This window comes from Orbicella franksi, chromosome 9 (assembly GCF_964199315.1).
Source record: "Orbicella franksi chromosome 9, jaOrbFran1.1, whole genome shotgun sequence".
NCBI lineage: Eukaryota > Metazoa > Cnidaria > Anthozoa > Scleractinia > Merulinidae > Orbicella > Orbicella franksi.
The window spans coordinates 7,997,837-8,017,300 of NC_138153.1; the positions used below are offsets into that span (position 1 = coordinate 7,997,837).

Consider the following 19,464-nt stretch of genomic DNA (forward strand, 5'->3'; position numbering starts at 1 on the left):
TAGGATAGGTCTTGTTGTTATGAAACACGTGTGCGTGAAAACGGAAAAGCAAGGTTACGCTGTCTTCAATGCGGCTTGAATGTGAACAAAAGAATATTACGCTATTGTTTGTTTGTTTGTTAACAAATTGACGGCCGCTCCTAGCGTTTTCGAACTGTCTGTGAAGGGGTTTTAGATAAAACTTTGAACGACTAGTAGATTTATTCTAAAACAATTACATGTAGATTATTCGATTTCTATGCGTAATGGTTGACTCGAGCTGAACCCTCGTCAACAATCACGCAATAGAAATCTCGAGCTCATAATCTAATTGTTTATTAATAGAATTCTACTAGTATACTAATGCAAATACTGCAATCGGATTGACTGAGTTACTCCTACACTATCAGCCATTAGCGTGCAGCGGCTCTCGGTTGTCTACGAAATGGCCACGTTTTTTAAATTCCTGAGAAGGATAAAAGAAGGTAACGTTGTTTTGACCTTAAAAACTTGAAAGTATTGGAAAAAAACAAGTGCTTGCGAGTAAAGAACTGCTAATTTCCAATAATAATTCAGTCTGTGCGATTTTGTTACTGAGCGTGAAATTTAATGATGCGTAGAAAAAATAACTGGAAATCGTAATTTACGTTTATTTCAGTTAGAATTCTACTAAAACAATTAGAATATTTGCTCCCGATTTCTATGAGATCATATTTGATTCGGCCTTCGGCCCCATCAACTATCACATCATAGAAATCTCGAGCTTATAATCTAATTGTTAAATAGCTAGAAACACGATTTTAAATCAATCAGTGCGCGTATTTTCTTTGTGCTATTTTCTAAATATCTTTTTACAACGTTTACCTTTACAAGCTGGCGTAGTTTCCCTGTATTCCCAGCTGCCGTTGGATTGGCATGACCTTGTGTCAGACAATACATCCACTGTGAGGTAATTGATGTAATATCCACTAGGGCATGTCAGCGTGCAAACGGTGGGGTACGGCTGGGTGCCATTGTTGCACGAGTCAGGGAAGAAAGTACCGACGGCGTCTACGGGTAGCTCTGGGCATGTCACCACTGGCAAATTAGATGAGAATCATATTCAAATGTTTCGTCTTCTATAAAACGGTAGACTTATGATACATACATATTTTATTTATTTAAACACGGTAAAATCTTCAGTGACACTACAATAAAGAAAAGAAGTTCAATTATAACTACGCTGTTTTACAAGCTTAAGATTACCGTGTGGTAGCCTGACTGACAGTTCACGGTTATAAAGTTGGTCAATGTCCATTTTGAAGCGTCCAAGAAAGTCTTATTTCCTTAAAGAGACGGGTAGGCTATTCCATGATAGCGCCCCGCGGTAGCAAAAGCCACGCTTGCAGTAGTCTGTACGCGGCTTGGACAAGTCTAGTTTGAGCTCAGAATCTCTTAGAACATACGGTGTACTGCAGATGCTAAATGCGTTTTGCAGGTACGCCGGAGAAAGCCCCTCAATTGCTTTGCTTTTTTGAGTTCATCGAAAACAGGGCTACAATAGTCAAAGCGGGGTAAAATCAACGCATGGTAGATTTGGAGAGCGGTGCTTTCAGAGATGAATACGCGTTTGAGGGCGCCTATGGCTGAGGACATCTTGCTCATTTCGTCTATATGTCTTGTTCATGAAAGGTGTTCGTCAATTACCACGCCCAGTGATTTAACTTCTCTGACCTTGTGATCGATTTTCTGTCGATCACAACATTAATTTGGTTATTCGAAAGAGCATGTACTCGTTGATTTGACCCAGTTATGATAAATTCAGTCACAGTAACATTAAGGCTTAGCCTATTGGTTACAGCCAGCAATTAAGTTTTCTTAGCTCTGAGTTTACGACATTTTCAAGGTCAGCGATTGTACTGGCAGCGTAAGTTATATTTGTGACGTCAGCGAATATCCTCGCAGAGGTTGAACTGAGGTAACTGGGCAGATCATTAATGAGAACTATGAATAAGAGTGGTCCAAGGTTGCTACCCTGTGGGACACCACAGGAATCTGGGGCAACACCCGATAAATGGCCATTTATGCTGCATTTTTGGCTTTGGTCGCAGAGATATGATTCAAAACGTTTGGGACTACTCGTGTCCACGCCATATTTATGAAGCTTCCGCAATGAGAGACTATAATAAGAGGAAACTAGTTATGATCTACAGCTGAACCCCGCCTTACGGCCACTCCGTTCATTCGGCCACCTCGCCATCACGCCACTTTATTCTGGCCGGAACAAAAGCTCAGTAGGTCATTTCCTTATTTATTTAAAGGACACCCCCCCCCCCCCTCGCCGCCCCCCTTTATACGACCAGATTTTTGTCGCCTGTAAGTGGCCAGATAAAGAAGTTCCACTGCAATTCAATATATTTTATCATTATATGGCTCTCTCTCACAAGGACTGGGAAATACCGAATTCGCGAATTTGATTGGTTGAAATCGATATTGGTCTAGGTTTTCCCATCCAGACCGGCATCTAAACCAGTAATGTTTTGCAGTGAAAAAGCTGCAAACTAAAATGCAACTCTACTAACAGTATATATTTAAGGAAGTGCCAAAAAGCCTAATAAGAAAAAAAGTAAAGAAGACTTTGGAAGAATTAAGTTTAGCTCATCGCGGTTCATAAGCAAAATGTCAGCTAGTATAAACCAGTTACATTAAACGAATTAAACTATTCTTGTTTGCCATATAATAAACGTCGTATTAACCGAACTTAGCCTGTCTGTATGGGATAATCTTGACCTCGGTCGTCTGTACAGACCTCACCGCAGTCGGTCTGTACTCACGACCTCGATCGAGACTTTCCAATACAGACCTCCTGCTCGGTTAATAAGAGCTAATTATATTTTCAGGACAAGTATAAAAGGTCATAAAAATTATGGAAAATATTGTTTGTCTCTTCCTGTGACCCTTCCTGTGTTCCCAGTCAAAATTCTATCCGAACCTGCATCCTAGTGGTCTCCAGTCGCTAAGGACTTCCAGGGAATACATTCAAGAAATTAAACGTTGTGACAGGGCTACACGATTCCCGCTGTTTGCAAATGTAGTTTCTATGCCTTTAGAGTTTCGATCTCACGAATGTGTCTTTCAGCGATTTTCATCTTTTGTACGAGATAACGAGAGGCTTTTCACATATCTCCCTCAGCAAAGGCCGATGTGTCTTTGGTTAAATCTTAAATCGCCGTCTGAAAAGCTCTTACTTCAAAGAAATATGGGTACATCTTCTTCGTCTTATAAACGGGGTTAATATTTATGCATAAGCAAGCAAAAGCTAACGATAAAAGCCTACTTTTCGGCGTCATTTTATGACGTCTTTGTCAAGGCGAGTTGAGAGAGGTCAGTGAAAAATTGAATTTTTTAACTCGCAGAATTTGTACAATGGGGTAATGAACTGACGCCGGAACGTAGGCTTTTATCGTTAGTTTTTGCTTGCTTATGCGTACCTAAATCTTTAATGAAAGCAACTGTTCCGCCCTTGAAGTAGTAGACTGTGCGAATAATATCTTACATTCGCAAGAAGGAGGATCTGGAGACCAGTCTCCACTCAGCTGACACGTAATGCTCTCGCTTCCAATTCTGTCATAGCCAGTCGAGCATTGAAAGCTACAGGTAGTTTGGTAAAGCAAATCAGTGGCTGCGCTTTCGTCTGGATTGGTACATGTGCCAGTAGGGTTTTCAGCATTATAGACAATAACATAAGGACATCGTATATCTGATAAAACAAGAGAATTACTAATTAAAAGGGTGCTATTATGATTATGACTACGAAAAGTAAAAAAAAAAAAAAAAAAACAGAAGACAAATTTTCATTAATCAGTTGAAACCTAGTATATATAATTGTCTAGTTTATCTAAAATTACTTTCTTCTTCTTCCAAATTACCTCTACCTCCTTCATTGCCGAAGATTCTTCTGGAGACGAGAACATAAGCGCACAGAAATTATAACACAATTTTCCAGTTCCAATCGTTATCTATCGGAATGAAAAAGCGAGTATAATTTTGGGTAAACGAGAAATTTCCACAGCTTTTTCCAGTTCTCCTAAACGAGTGTTTCTATTTGGCAATTAGATAATACGCTCTCGATTTCTATATGCGATGTTATTACCTCAGAGGAATCGACAAGTGAAACTAAACTTCTGGCTTTAATAGCGAAATGACCGTCGGACTGAAAGTAACGACCGACCTTGTTTGATCACATTTCCAAGCACCGAAAAGATATGAACAAACTTCGAGCTGCCCGTAAATTTGCTCAAACTGACTTTCTTGAGGTTTGATATATCTTCTTAATCGAAGCTGAAACAAGGGTCATGATTTCCACATTTCCAAACACCAAGAAGCCGGATGAACGAACTTCGAGGTGTTTGTCAATGTGCTCAAACACTTTTTTGAGTGTTTGATACATCTTGTAGATCGAAGCTAAAACTAAGGGTCATGATTTCCTTTCTTTAAACTCGATGAATTATTAAAGCGCTTGAAAATGACATTTGAAGTTACAGCTGTGTATGCGAGCCGTTCATTCAATTTATTCGAGGTACATTCTATTTCACCTGATCTTTAGCCCTTTATAATTATAGAACAGTAGTGCTGCTATAGTTTACCAGCCGAAATTTACAAACTTAATCCTCGCCGTGCCTGTACACACATAAGGTGACAAATGGTCGAAACATTGTTCCTTTAAGGGCCCATTAACCGATCTTTTCGAGCCGTTGATGAGGAAAATTTATTCTCATATAACCTCATCATTTTTAGTTACTTCAGAGTTATTTCATGTGTTTTAACTTTTTGATGAACAGAAACAATAGTGATGACGTAGTCAGGCCACGCCCACGATCATGTGACTAATACTAAAAAAACGCAAAGGCTCCCAGGCAAATTACTTTATCGGGATTTTTTTCATTGATTTAATATTTTCATTATTTCCTCATTACGCTATGCATAGATTTTGTCTCATTTCTAAAAAGTCAGATTTTGAGAGAATTTCAAAATATTAAAAAGTTCGTAATATTCTGAAAAAAGCATGGTTTCGAAAAAGGAATGCATAGCTATGTTTCCAACGTTGATTTTAATTGAAATCCGTCAAAAAAGGCTGAATTTAATGAAAACCGCGTTTCCTTTATATACACGCCCGAGATACATTGGGAGTTACCCTATCAGCGCGTGCGCAATTTACACTACCAGTGCACTTCGGTAAAATCAAACAAAGCCACACGGAGTTAGTTTTTCTCTTTCTATTGTTCTTGTTTTTCTGTCTTTCTCTTATTTTGTCTTTGCTCGTACCTTTTTTACTTTGCATTTTGTGAAAAACAAAGAAAAACATCTAAATTGTAAGCGAATTTGGAAGTTATAGAGTTGTTTCTATTTTCCGTGCTCAGGCTGACGTAAGTAACCGGGAGTGAAATTTCACCTCCTCAGCAACGCGCGCGAGCGCGCGCATAAATCGGTTAATGGGCCCATAAAGGAGTTTTGGAACGGTTTATCCATCTTGAAAAGTTAAGCTTAAATTTTTCGAGTTCGTCGTTTGTAATCCGTGCAATAATCTTCTCCATCCTAAACCATCCTTGTTCCTTTATGGTTTATTATTATCTCTTTAGTATTTTTCTACATTAGTAACCCGCTATTTTCAGGTGTCCTTCAATTTAAGGGCAATTTTTGAATTCTTTGGGCAAGATAATTCAAAATACCACTCCTTGACCCTTTGCTACTAATCTCTTTTGTGTATGTAATGTTGTCCACGTACCTGGACATGTCACAACGGTCCCACTCCAAACCATAACGTCATATTCATCAATGGTGCATGTTCTAGTAGAACTCCCGGTCAGTTCGTGTCCTTCGGAACACTGAAACTCGCATATGGATTCGTAAGTGTTGTGGCAGTCTCCTACGATTTCTCCGTTTTCAGGGGCAGTCAGCGTCTCACAGATACGTACTGTTTGGACAAGTAGAGATGAAAAACAAAACCAAACTTATCATTTTGTTTTATCATTATTTTAAAACGAACTTTAACTTTCTTTTCGAGGTCAACATGGCATTTTATTTGTCAGTGTACTTTATTTTATTGATATGATACTTTATCTACTTTCGTTTTAGCCAGTTGTCCATTTTAATACCATAGGGTAAATTATTTTATTTATTGTATTACATTTTATTAGTTACTTGTAGGTCCACATCAGCCTCATTGGCTGCCAATTTTGCAACCTGTTTCACTAAATAAAGTGATGATGATGATGATGATGATGATGACGATAATGAAGATGATCATGATCATGATCATGATCTTACACCCATCTGTTAATCCTCAGACGTTAACGCAAACGCATGCCCCACATCGAAGAAAGCGTAAGGGGTAGGGAGGTGTGAGTGGATGGAACCCATCGCCTGTATTTTCTTTTCAATAAGGTTATTTGCGTTTAATCGGGATGGCCCTCGACTAGCTGGTGATGGTGTCGTCTGACGTCACGTGAAGTTAAGTTTAAATAGGTACTAATTCTAAAATGTTGATAAAGAAATTGGGAGACCGCTAGCGGATAGGTTGACTGCTGAGTTAGCCTTGAATAGCGTTGAATTTCACCTGCCGTTCCTAACTTTAAAATTTGCACTGAATTATTATCGAAACTTGTTTGCTCTCATATCCAGTCTTGCTCAACATTATTTTTCGGTCAAATATGATTACTCCCTGTTTTGTACCTCACTCGGTCCACATAAACTATATAGGCATACAATAATAACAAAGAGAAACTACAAAATTGTACAACACGTGGCTTGGCCTTCATTATTTGCTAATCGTGTAGAAGATTATACGAGTACATAAACATTTGAGAACATTTACGAGGGAAAGTGAGGAGTTCCCTCATTTTCTTTTGGCATTTACAACCAAATAGAAAAGCTTTTGAACAAAAAAAAGCAAACTTGTAAGTGACCATTGGAAAAAATATTGGAACATTGGCATTTTGATTACGTTAAAATGAAATTATTTTCACTTTAACAACATGTATGCCCACGAAAATACTTAAAGTCCGTAAAAGACCACCTACCTCAAAATAAAAATTTAATTAACAACCAAATTGGTTTACAAGAACACATTTGATAATTTCTCGTGATTTGCAGAATCTCCTCGTGCTTTTCCAGGCAAAAGGGCAAGGTTACTTTTACAGCTAGGCCTATAGTGTAGTAAACCTATGCAATACTTTCCACTGGCATACCATGAACGTGATATTCCAGAAGTAATGTAGACGAGTATGTATACAAAGAAAATCAGGTCAGCAGTGAGATATTTAACAAATAAAGAAGCCTCGACTGTGCTCTGTTCTGTTGTAAAGCACGAAGGAAGCGGTAGAGCACGAAAGAAGTGTAGGGGAAAACACGCCGTAGTCGAGTGTTTTTCCCTACTTCTTGAGTGCTCTACCGCTTCCTAAATGCTTTACAACAGAACAGAGCACAGTCGAGGCTTCTTTATTTGTTTCATGATAAAGAATCCAATAATTTCCCCACGCCTTTGGCTGAATTTTCAAACCAAAGTTTACTTTCCAAACGAGCAAAAGTGGCGTCAACCGTGCACTGTTCTCTGATAAAGCACGCTACAATAGGCCAATCACAATCCTTGTTAGAATTGTCCAAACAATTTGATTGGCTACCGAAGCGACAGCTGTCAATCACAAACTGGACTTCAGCTAAACTTTCAGTTTCGAGTAGTTTGAGCGGCTTTCGAGAGAAGAACGATGCCTTCAAAGTTCGCTTTTAAGTTAGTTTTTAAATACGGATCTAAAAGCATGTGAAGGTTTATAGTCCAGAGGAATCCGGCCGTATTGTGACCCATGAAAACGTGTACTTTTCCAGTGGAAATTGCGAAACGCGGAGCTCAAAGCTTGCGGATGAAACTGCGAAATACCGAGTTGAATTTGAAAGGAGCTACAGTTATTTACGGCTTGAAGCCGTGTGCAGCAAGATTGCCCGAACTAGCGTAAAAGTTAGAAAGACTAAACGGCTAGCGCTCCCACTGGTTCTACTCCGAGCACAGAAGAGAATATCGGAGCAAGCTTTGCAGTGACCACTCGTCGGTTCACTTCGCTGAGATTACCGGAGAACGAGCGTTACTACACTGCATGTAAGTGTTGTTTGAGCAATTGATCATTTTTACAAGAATAAAGCTTCTCATCATAAACAGAGACAGTTCAATTGTTGTTTTCTGTCGTTGTCTTACTTAAGTATAATTTCTGCCTTCGTAGCAAATATAATGTCTTTTATGGAAGCACTGTTTAGGTTGAGAATTTGTTTATTTCGCTACGTGTTTTAATTTGTCGGCGGGAATCTAGCAAAACTTGTTATTTTAAAGACATGTTTCGGCATGCTTATGCCATCTTCAGTTTAATAGAGTGACTAATGATACGTGACACAAGTTATATACTACAAAATATGAATAAATTATTTACAATATGCATTACAAAACAGTGGAAACGGAAATTACAGAGTTAAAAAGGTGTTGAAGTGATGTAACTGTTTGCTAAGGTCAGGTTTGTTCTTACTAATATAAAAGGCTTCTTTAAGTTTAAGATCAATAGAGCTATTCGCTGAGTCTAAGATGCGAAAACAAGAAGGTGTGTACATGCCCCTGTATGAAGAAAATTGAGAAAGATGTTTAAAAATATGCGAGTTTTTATCGCTTACTGTATGTTCTTTAATCCTGGTAGAGAAAACCTGACCTTAACAAACAGTTACATCACTTCAACACCTTTTTAACTCTGTAATTTCTGTTTCCACCGTTTTGTAATGCATATTGTAAATAATTTATTCATATTTTGTAGTATATAACTTGTGTCACGTATCATTAGTCACTCTATTAAACTGAAGATGGCATAAGCATGCCGAAACATGTCTTTAAAAACTGTTGTACGTTTTATGCAATATTTATCATTATTGCTAGTATTACGACCTTGTTATTTTAGTAGTTTTAACACAACTGTTGCTAACAATGGTCTCTGCGAGCCGTATTTACTACGTACAGACAAATAGCTCGTTTCCATTGTGTTCGTCTGAATCACAGGGGATGTTTAATTTGGGGCAAATTTGTCAAAAACAATATTAATTATTGGACGAGGTTTTGTGATATCCAGAATAATCATGGTGGAGGTAGGGGTTAGCTTCGTGGAGTCTTACTCGAGAGAGAATCGCAGAAATTTGAAATGGAGTACTACCATTTCCATAAACCAAACGTAATTCAAACGTATACAGCAGCAGGCAAAACCTTTCGATGGTCAAGGTAATATAAGAGGATTGAGTTCCTGCATGTAACCAGCTTTAACCGGCCGAGAGCCTATCAACACCACTATTAAGAGAAGACGCTGGAAATGGATTGGTCTCACACTAAGGCGTGGTGAGAGGAACATAGCGCGCCTCGGGATGAATTGAAACCCACAAGGCACACCGAAACGTAGACATAAAGTTACGTGGCGCAGAAGCATCCAGAAAGACCAGGGCCGGGTTGTTCAGAGCCTGATTAAGGTGATTCCTCACATTTGCATTGCGCATCCTTACTGCGCATAATTTATGGCGTCATTAGCGCGCGTTCGTGCACGCGCACATTGAAAACATGGCGGATTTGCCTTGATATTGAGTTCCGTCAGTTGAAAAATGGCTATAGCTCACTAACGAACTCGGGCACCCCAAATTTTTTTCCAGTCATTTTAATAAACTAATCATAGCAGCTGCACTGTAGTCTTTTCTATTTTGCACTTTGATAGCCGTGGCAAGCAATTTGGTTCCAATATTTTAACAAGGATTCAGCTGTCTGTCAAAATCAAACTTAAAAAGTTTATTTGTGTCTGACACAAGTATTGACTGTAGTTTGAGACGTGTTTTCATGAGTCTGGGATCACAAAGAGTTTAAAATAACTTGGAATGCGTTCTTCTAATAAGCATTAAATAATGCTAAAATGGGACATTTTTAATGCCTCACTGCTCCTTAACGAGCGTGGGCAACCCCCCCCCCCCCCTTTTTTTTTAATTTTATGATTGAAGTTCTCATATGATAAATATAATTCAGTGGACAAAGTTTGAACAAAAATCTATTGGCAGTTTTATTTCAGGGGAATTACCTTAAGCTAACCCAGGATTAGCGAGAATTTTGATGCGAGCTTTGTAACTTCTAGGTGAGGTTTTCTGTTTATACCGTTTGTCCTTCAGTTTTGAGCTAGACTAAGCTCAAACTACACAAAACGTAAGCAGTAAAAAACAATTTTATGCAAGAGAAATTAATACTTCGGTTAACTTGTAATCCTGGGCCAGCGTTAACCGACTTTCGAACAACCCGGTCCTGATGGAGATCAACATGGGTTGGTGCGAGGCCAAAAGAGTGGCTCAAGACCGTCAGAGATGGAAAGTCACGGTAGAGGTCGCCCTATGCGCCCGATGGAACAAAGTGGAGTAGACCAGCTTCGATGGCATCTGCATATCTTTAGACTAACTACGGCAGCTCGACTCTTATCATGTCTTAACTTACTTGTGCATTCTTGTCCATTCTCTGGTGATCCACTCCATCCTGTGAAACAGTTGCAGGCGGAGATAGATGAGCTTCCTTTATTCGTGTGACCAGAGTTATCAGGGCAAGCTGTACACTCGTCTGCATAGCCAAGGAAATCCTTGTAAGTTGATTCCGGACATTCTATGAAACAAAAGCAAACAAATTTAAAATTAGCTAATATTACTGAGAGATTCAAAATTATTTTGTTCACATATTATTAAATACATCATTATCAAATCTATCTTGAATGCATGAGGCGGCGTCGCTGCTAGCATGATAACAGTGAGAACTGGGCATCTAGCTAGAAATTCTAAAAGATTTGCATGCAAGAAAATTGGCAAGCGCATCGACAAGCACATACATCGACCTACTGAAATATTAACAATTGTGTTATTAAACAGTTAACTCTTAGGATAAAAACTAGAGATAAGAAACGACGTTTCGATCTCGCTGAGATTATTTTCAAGTTTAAAAAGTAAACTGATTAAAGTTTTTGCGTATATGAGTAAAATTAAGAAATGAGAATTTGAAAAGTGGTAAGAATATGTAAATATACACTGAACGTTACAAAACGTAAGGGATAAAAGGTAAAATTAGTCCATGGGACTATGCCAAAAAGATATAATAAGTGTGAAATATAAAATACTCTTCGCTATGAAAATAACTTTGCGCGGATGGGGTCAGACTGCTTGGTCAGAGTTGACTTTAGGACTTACAAAAAGCATCTCATAAATTAAGCAGTTAAATTTGCTCTGGCGTTTCCGTAAGGTCTTAAATCAAAGATCTATGTCACTTGGGTACCTCCCACGTTAATGTACAATTGAAACATATTTTGCAACAACATGTTTTATCCAAGAAAGTAAGCAAAGTAAGTTCTTTCTCACCGTTACATTCACCCACATATCCAGACCCTGCATATCCCTTCGGACATGCGCACTTGTAGTCCCCGTACACCAATCCACAGGCACAAGTGGCGAGGGCGTCACAGTTGTTGTTACATTTATCAGCGGTCACAGATTCTATTTGCCACACCTCCTCATAAGGATCTTAAAAAGAACGAAAAAGACTTGTTTATACCTGTGACGTGTTACTTTTATTCTACACTACCTGTCTTGAAATTTTGCCCGGTTTAACTAAAAAAAAAATGGGGGTAGGCTGTCTTTCAGCCAGAAACATAGGAGCGAACGTCTGTGTGTCACCGTTGATAATCGTGTTCAAGGCCACGTAACAGTTCCAGGGGAGTGTGGAAAATGACCTGATAGGTTGATCGATCTTTTGTGGCTTAATGAGGTGCAACCTTTGTATGTTGTTGAACTCAGCGATTTGCGTTTTGTCAGTCGTGCTGACAAATCTCGAGAGTTGGCCCTGGAGGCCACAAATTAAGTCTGTCACATTTTGTGAGTGAGATTTAAATCAGTAAAGTTTTGAGATTTAAAAGCCCTGAAAGCAATGGAAGTCATCAGTAATTTTATGGCAACAAAACTTTTCCGCGAGCTCGAGTGGTCTGGTTCTAACTTTCAAAGGTCGTCAGCTGTCATGCAGAGATCACGTGCCAGGAGAAAATTCTTTGTTGACGTTGCTTTTTCACTAATAATTTAACGAAGGCACATGCTGTCAACTTGCCCTGTGTCCGCCCAGCTATACTGTTCACGGTCTGCGAAAAACAAATCCGTTCACTTGGTCTAAAGTATATTTTATTCGACTACGCGATTCTTTAACCGTTAGCAAGTTCCTTTGCAACCGGCTAAATGCTGTTAAATGCATGCTTGTTTCCCCGAAGATATTAACAGGAGAAACGTCAATTGCCATTGCCACTCACTTTTTTTCTCCAGGATCCCCTGCTCTTAACTGCCTCTTGTTATTCATTTGTTTAAAATAATTTTATGGTGTTCTTAGCACTCTTTTAAAAAAAAGAAAGTGCAACATTTATCCCTCGATCTCGTTTCGGAAACAAAGGGTGCTTACCATTTACAAAAACCATCCGGTTGGAAATTTCAGGCTTAAACATTAAACAATTAAATGCGACGTTGCGGGAGAGGGAATCGCTATAAAGTATATCCACATCAACTAGAGAGACTTAAAAGAGCAGAACAATAGCATCACCCTAAATCACTGCCCATATTTTCTGAAGCGTTCCTAACGGAATGGCGCGAACTATTTGATTTTCCAACTGGAATTTCCGGCTTTCCCACGTAAATGGTAAGTACCCAAGAAGATCTTTCAGATCTTATAACCGCGCTTTTAAAATTTAAATGTTTTCTTAGCACTACAGTCGCAATGCAGTGCACATTACAAATTACAAGCAGTCCTTGATGATTTATTGACTACTGTAGACACCACATCACTTGATCAACGCAAACTGCATTATTGCACCATCAGTCGTAGCCGCTGTGAAATCTCCGATGACGTAATTACTTCCGGCATATGTCATAATATGGGATCATGAGTGACCCGTTTTTTGTTTCGTGCTCTTTTGGAGCCGGCCAAGGTCATTTTTTCGTCTAAATAACCTGAGAAAAATGCGAAAAAGATGTTCCTATTCAATTTTCAGCTCTCAGGCAATAATCCTGGATTTTCTTTTAGCGAAACGTCGGTTCGTGTTATGTTTGTGTGTTTCGGTTGTTATGGGCGACTGTCGCTTCCTTTGTTGACTGAAGCAATGAAGCGAGGTGACAAAGAAAAATCTAATTATATTTAGTTCTGATTTTGTTCGATTTCGTTGAAATTTTAATATGATGAAGCTGGATTGTTAAGGAATAGATTTTACTACTGCCGATATGAGGTAGCTATTAACGCTAAAGTGATATATCGCTTCGAAGTCAGGGTTTTGAAGAGATTTTTCTGCAAAGCGTGGGTTCGGCGTGACTTTGTAATCTGAGGTTTTTGTTGTCCCTGAAGAAACAAGGTTTGGCGACTACACATTACAGATTGCGTAATTCAAAGTTGGCTTAGTGAAGGTCTGCGTCTGGTCTCCGACAAGGAAAAAACAAAAAGATCTGTTAGATCTTATAACCGCGCTTTTAAGATTTAACTGTTTGCTTAGCACTACCGTCGGAACGCAGTGCACATTCCAAAGCAGTCATTGATGATTCTTTTCTTACTGTAGACATCACATCACTTGATCAACACAAACTGTATTATTGTACCATTAGTGGTAGCCGTTGACAAATCTCCGATGACGTAATGGTCTTAATCTAGAACTTTCTTCGGGATTTGTATGGGCATGAACGATATGAACTACACGGTAATAACACTATTAACAACAGCTTTCCTCTTAAAAGTCATGATTAAATTTGATTGGTGTTTTCCACGAGTAAAGGGCTAGTAAAGTAGTCACAAAAGTCATATAATTTAATAATAAAACTCTACCCCGACCGATGTATCGATTTTGGTCACTCCAGTGACCACAGATTGAAAACGTGACAGAAAATTGGCGTTACTTTCGATTCTCAACAAATTTGGACAGTGGGATGATCTCATCATTAGCCAATTACAGGCCATTTTTCAGCTCTTTTGGTCATATCCCCCCTCGGGAGAATTTTTGTCAAGTTAGCTAATTTAGTATGCAAGCCACCGTAATGGCGGTCGCCGTCGGCAAAATGTTTATTTGCTCAAAATTGGGGCAAAATCTCTCGGAGATGTAAGTTAGGACATTTGTAAGGATACAGAAAGTAATTTGGGACCAGTTGCTGGCTTCTAAGGCTGAATTTATCCAGAAGTAAGCTGTATTTTCGTTTTCGTGCCGAAAGCCACGCGATGAAATATTATCGCTTGTTCTGCTGTCTTGTTCTGTTTTTTCTCTTGGTCTTTTTTGTAGCCCGCCGAGGCCAGTCTTTCGTCTAAATCAGTTGAAAAAAGTTCGAAAAAGATATTCCCATTCAAGTTTAAGCTCTCAGGCGATAATTCTGGATTTTTTTGGCCGAAACGTCGGCTTTGTTATGTTCGTGTTTTTCGGTTGCTATGGGCGACCGTGGCTTTCTTTGTTAGGTCAAGTCTGGGGAGTGAGGTCACAAAAAAATTCTGATTAATTCTGGTTTTGTTCGATTTCGCTGAAATTTTAACACGATAAAGCTGGATTGTTAAGTAATAGATTTACCGTCTGCCAATGTGTGGTAGCTATTAACGCTAAAGTGATATATCGCTTCGAAGTCAGGGTTTTGAAGAGATTTTTTGCAACGTGTGGGTTCGGCGTGATTTTGTAATCGGAGGTTTTTGTTGACCCCGAAGGAAAAAATATCCGGAAAAGGTCATTTCATCGACGATTCAAACGAATATAAATATGTATATGTTCCCAGGTAAATTTCTTGTGAAAAAAATATAATTTTTGACGAGCGCTGGGTTTTTAATTTTTTCCCGCGAAAGTCAGTATCGGAGATGAGATTTATTAATGTTTCAACAGCTTTTGGCGAGTAAACATCACAGGTTGCGTGACTCAAAATTTGGCCGAGTGGAAGCTTGGGTCTGGTCGCCGACAAATCTAAAAAGACAAGGAGATCTGTTAGATCTTATAACCGCGCTTTTAAAATTTAACTGTTTTGGTAGCGCTACAGTTGCAATGCAATGCACATTCCAAAGCAGTCCTTAATGATTCTTTTTTTACTGTAGACATCACATCACTTGATCAACACAAACTCTATTATTGCACCATCAGTCGTAGTCTGGACGTAGCCGTTGTCTACCATGACGTAATGGTCTTAATTTGGAACTTTCTTCGGGATATGTATGGACCTGAAGATACGAACACTAAACTTTATCCCGACCGTAGATTGAAAACGTGACAGAGAATTGGCGTTACTTTCGATTCTCACCAAATTTGGACAGTGGGATGATCTCATCATTAGCCAATCACAGGCCATTTTTTCAGCTCTTTGGCCGTATCCCCACCTCGGGAGAATTTTGTCAAGTTAGCTAATTTAGTATGCAGGCCACCGTAATGGTGGTCGCCGTCGGCGAAATGGTTATTTGCTCAAAATTGGGGCAAAATCTTTCGGAGATGGAAGTCAGGACATTTGTAAGGATACAGAAAGTAATTTGAGACCAGTTGCTGGCTTCTAAGGCTGAATTTATCCAGAAGTAAACTGTATTTTCGTTTTCGTGCCGAAAGCCACGCGGTTAAATATTATCGGCTTGTTATGCTCTCCTGTTCTGTTTTTTCTCTTGGTCTTTTTTTGCAGCCCGCCGAGGCCAGTCTTTCGTCTAAATCAGTTTTAAAAAGTTCGAAAAAGATGTTCCCATTCAAGTTTAAGCTCTCAGGCGATAATTCTGGATTTTTTTGGCCGAAACGTCGGCTTTGTTATGTTCGTGTTTTTCGGTTGCTATGGGCGACCGTGGCTTCCTTTGTTGGGTCAAGTCTGGGAAGTGAGGTGACAAAAAAAACTGTAATTAATTCTGGTTTTGTTCGATTTCGCTGAAATTTTAACACGATAAAGCTGGATTGTTAAGAAATAGATTTACCTTCTGCCGATGTGTGGTAGCTATTAACGCTAAAGTGATATATAGCTTCGAAGTGTGGGTTTTGAAGAGATTTTTTTGCAACGTGTGGGTTCGGCGTGATTTTGTAATCGGAGGTTTTTGTTGACCCCGAAGGAAAAAATATCCGGAAAAGGTCATTTCATCGACGATTCAAACGAATATAAATATGTATATGTTCCGAGCTAAATTTCTGGTGAAAAAATATAATTTTTGACGAGCGATGGGCTTTTAATGTTTTCCCGCGAAAGTCAGGACCTGAGATGAGTTAAATTAACAACAGCTTTCTTTCTTAAAACTCACGATTAAATTTAATTGTTTTTTCCCTTGAGTAAAGGGCTAGCAAAGAAGTCACACGAGTCACATAATTCAAGATGTCCCTACCAATGACATAATCCTTGCGTGTTCTGGCAAGTTCTTTGCTTGGCTTGCAAATATTTATTTTTCCTTCCGATTTATGACCTCGCTGTGATGAAACAGCCAAAGAATTTCCATCATTTGCGTAAAACCACAAGAAATACTCGCAAAATTGCAAATAACTTAATGACCGTCGCTTCTGGCGAAATAAACTTGCAAAGTAAACACGATCTTATTTGTCACCTATCGAAAGTGAAAGCTGCAACTTCAACGCATTCCATGGCTGACGTAATACCTTTTTTAGCGTACTTATTATTCCGTTTGAATCCAACGCTTCGATAAAACCAAAAGAAGATATATTTTACCCACAACAAAGAAAACAATATCCGTAAAATTGTCCGTGTATTAATGTTTTAACAGCTTTTAGCGAACAAACATCACACGTTGCGTGACTCAAAATTTGGCCGAGAGGAAGTTTGGGTCTGGTCACCGACAAAAAAAAAATAATAATAATAACAAGAAGATCTTTAAGATCTTACAACCGGGCTTTTAAAATTTACTGTTTTGGTAGCATGAGTGACCCGAAGAGAAAAAAACGGAAAAAAAAAAAACTATCGGTTTTGAACCTATTTCCAGCAAATTTGGCACACCGGAAACTGAGAAAATTACTCTATTTCCGGCCATCATTTTTCAGCTCTTTTCGTCATATCCCCCCCTCGGGAGGGTTTTGTAAAGTTAGCGAATTAGCATACAAGTTACCGTAATGGTGATTGCTGTCGGCGAAATGTTTATTTGCTAAAAAAATTGCGGCCAAATCTTTCGGAGATGGAAGTCAGGACATTTGTAAGGATACAGAAAGTAATTTGGGACCAGTTGCTGGCTTGTAAGGCTGAAATTATCCAGAAGTAAGGTTTTTTTTTTAACTTGAACGTAACGAAGCCACTGTCTCGTTCTGTTTTTTGTTTCGTTCTCTTTTGGAGCCCGCCGAGGTCATTTTTTTCGTCTAAATAACCTGAGAAAAGTTCGAAAAAGATGTTCCTCTTCAATTTTCAGCTCTCAGGCAATAATCCTGGATTTTTTTGACCGAAACGTAGGTTCATGTTATGTTGTATTTCGGTGGCTATGGGCGACCGTCGCTTTCATTGTCGACTCAAGCAATGAAGCGAGGTTACAAAAAAAAATCTAATAATATTTAGTTCTGGTTTAGTTCGATTTCGTTGAAATTTTAATATGATGAAGCTGGATTGTTAAGGAATAGATTTTACTACTGCCGATATGAGGTGACTATTAACGCTAAAGTGATATATCGCTTCGAAGTCAGGGTTTTGAAGAGATATTTTTGCAAAGCGTGAATCTGGCGTGACTTTGTAATCTGAGATTTTTGTTGACCCTGAAGAAACAAGGTTTGGCGAATAAACATTACAGATTGCGTAATTCAAAGTTGGCCGAGTCGAGGTCTGCGTCTGGTCTCCGACGAAAAAAAAAATAAACCACGGGTAGAACATAAACCGCGCTCGGCCCATGGCCGCGCGGTTAATAAACCAAGGGTAGATTATGAACCGCGCTCGGCCCATGGCCGCGCGGTTAAAAAATAAACCACGGGTAAACCATGAACCGCGCTCGGCCCATGGCCGCGCGGTTAAAAAATAAACCACGGGTAGAACATGAACCGCGCTCGGCTCATGGCCGCGCGGTTAAAAAGTAAAACAATCTGTTTCCCTAGCGATCATTACGTAATGAACTATCTTTAATTCTGTGCAGCTGGTGCGTACTAATATACAAGTAAAATGTAAAGGACAATCACTTTCAGTTAGAAACGTTTTATTCTTAAATGTTGCGAAGTATTGAGCATGAACACTCCTTCGACAAAACACTTTTAGCATGAAGCTAAACACACCTTGGAAATTACATCACTGACTCCTCCTCCACGAAAACAACTAACATGCACGCAACGCACGTACGCACAAACATAAATATATTTGAATCTAATCATTTTTTCCTACTCAAATCAACAACTTCTGAAGATTGTGTTACCGTTTTCGTGTGTTTTATGGATTAACTAACCAGACCATAATTGTCCCGTGAAGAAATGTTCTTTTTGTACTTTAAAGACTAAAACAGGAAACCGAGACTGAAGAGAAAAGAAAAGCGACTGAACTCTTCAGAAATATCAAGTAATACATAATGAAACTAGAAACGGTTTCTGATTCCATTGGGTGCTCTTGCAAAGGAAAAACAGTTTCGATTATCAGTTTCCTTTGTAATTAAAAAACGGAAAAAGTTCATTAAAGGAAAATTTAGTCACATACCTCCTCTGAGATAGGTTGCAAGCTCAGCAAACTCGTCGAAGTCTTGCAAAAGAAATGCGTGCTTGTCTGGATCATCAACAAGAGATTCAAGATTTGCGTAGTCAATGTTACCAACACCTATGGCAAAAATCTCCACATGACCCGCTATGAGGTTTTGTGCTCGTGAAACGGGGCTCGAGTCGCCGTAAGGTGTGTTCCATTTGCCATCAGTGAGAAGGATAACGACAGTTTTAATCGTAGTCAGCGGCGTTCTTTTCAATCCGTTATTCAGGCAAACCTCCCAGGCCAATTGAAAAGCGTCCCTCATGTTCGTGTTCCAACCGTTGATACTTTGGGACATCGTCTTGAATTGTTCGTTAAATGTACACTTGTTCTTGGAAGTATCGGGGTTGGAAATTTGAGTGATGAATTGGCTCGCCGTGCTTCCAAACGGTATCACCTCGACACGGGTTGCTTGCATGTCCACGCTGATCTCATTTAGCAAGTTGGTGACGAATGTTATTTCTTCATCGTAGTCGCTAGACGATAAACTGCCAGAGGTGTCCACTAAAAACACAAGATCGGAGACGGAATTATCGAAAGAAAGTACTTCGTTTCTCAGCTCCAGGAGCTCTTCTTTTGAGACATCTAGCCAGTCTTGCCCTGTGATGAGTTGAACATTTACCAGAATGAAAACGACAATGGGGAGGAAAACTCTTATCTCCTCCATAGTTTAAGCAGTGATCGCACAACAGTAAGAGTTATCATCAGTTGTGAGAGTTTGTTGTCCAAGCACAGCTTGTTCTGTCACACTTTGTAATAATCATCGCA

General features: G+C 39.2%; 1 protein-coding gene across 1 annotated transcript in view; it reads right to left on the minus strand.

Moving 5' to 3' along the window:
* The window catches only part of LOC145496731 (sushi, von Willebrand factor type A, EGF and pentraxin domain-containing protein 1-like), a 54,637-nt gene that overhangs the window by 34,235 nt on the left and 938 nt on the right, over positions 1 to 19,464 (minus strand). The window contains exons 1-6 of the mRNA XM_081476467.1: positions 18,655 to 19,464; positions 11,404 to 11,565; positions 10,499 to 10,660; positions 5,744 to 5,932; positions 3,515 to 3,718; positions 844 to 1,056 (exon numbers count right to left, since the gene is read on the minus strand). The exon at positions 18,655 to 19,464 is cut by the window's right edge and continues 938 nt beyond it. Coding sequence (XP_081332593.1) covers positions 844 to 1,056; positions 3,515 to 3,718; positions 5,744 to 5,932; positions 10,499 to 10,660; positions 11,404 to 11,565; positions 18,655 to 19,363 — 1,639 coding nt within the window. The 5' untranslated portion in view covers positions 19,364 to 19,464. The remainder of the gene's footprint in view (positions 1 to 843; positions 1,057 to 3,514; positions 3,719 to 5,743; positions 5,933 to 10,498; positions 10,661 to 11,403; positions 11,566 to 18,654) is intronic.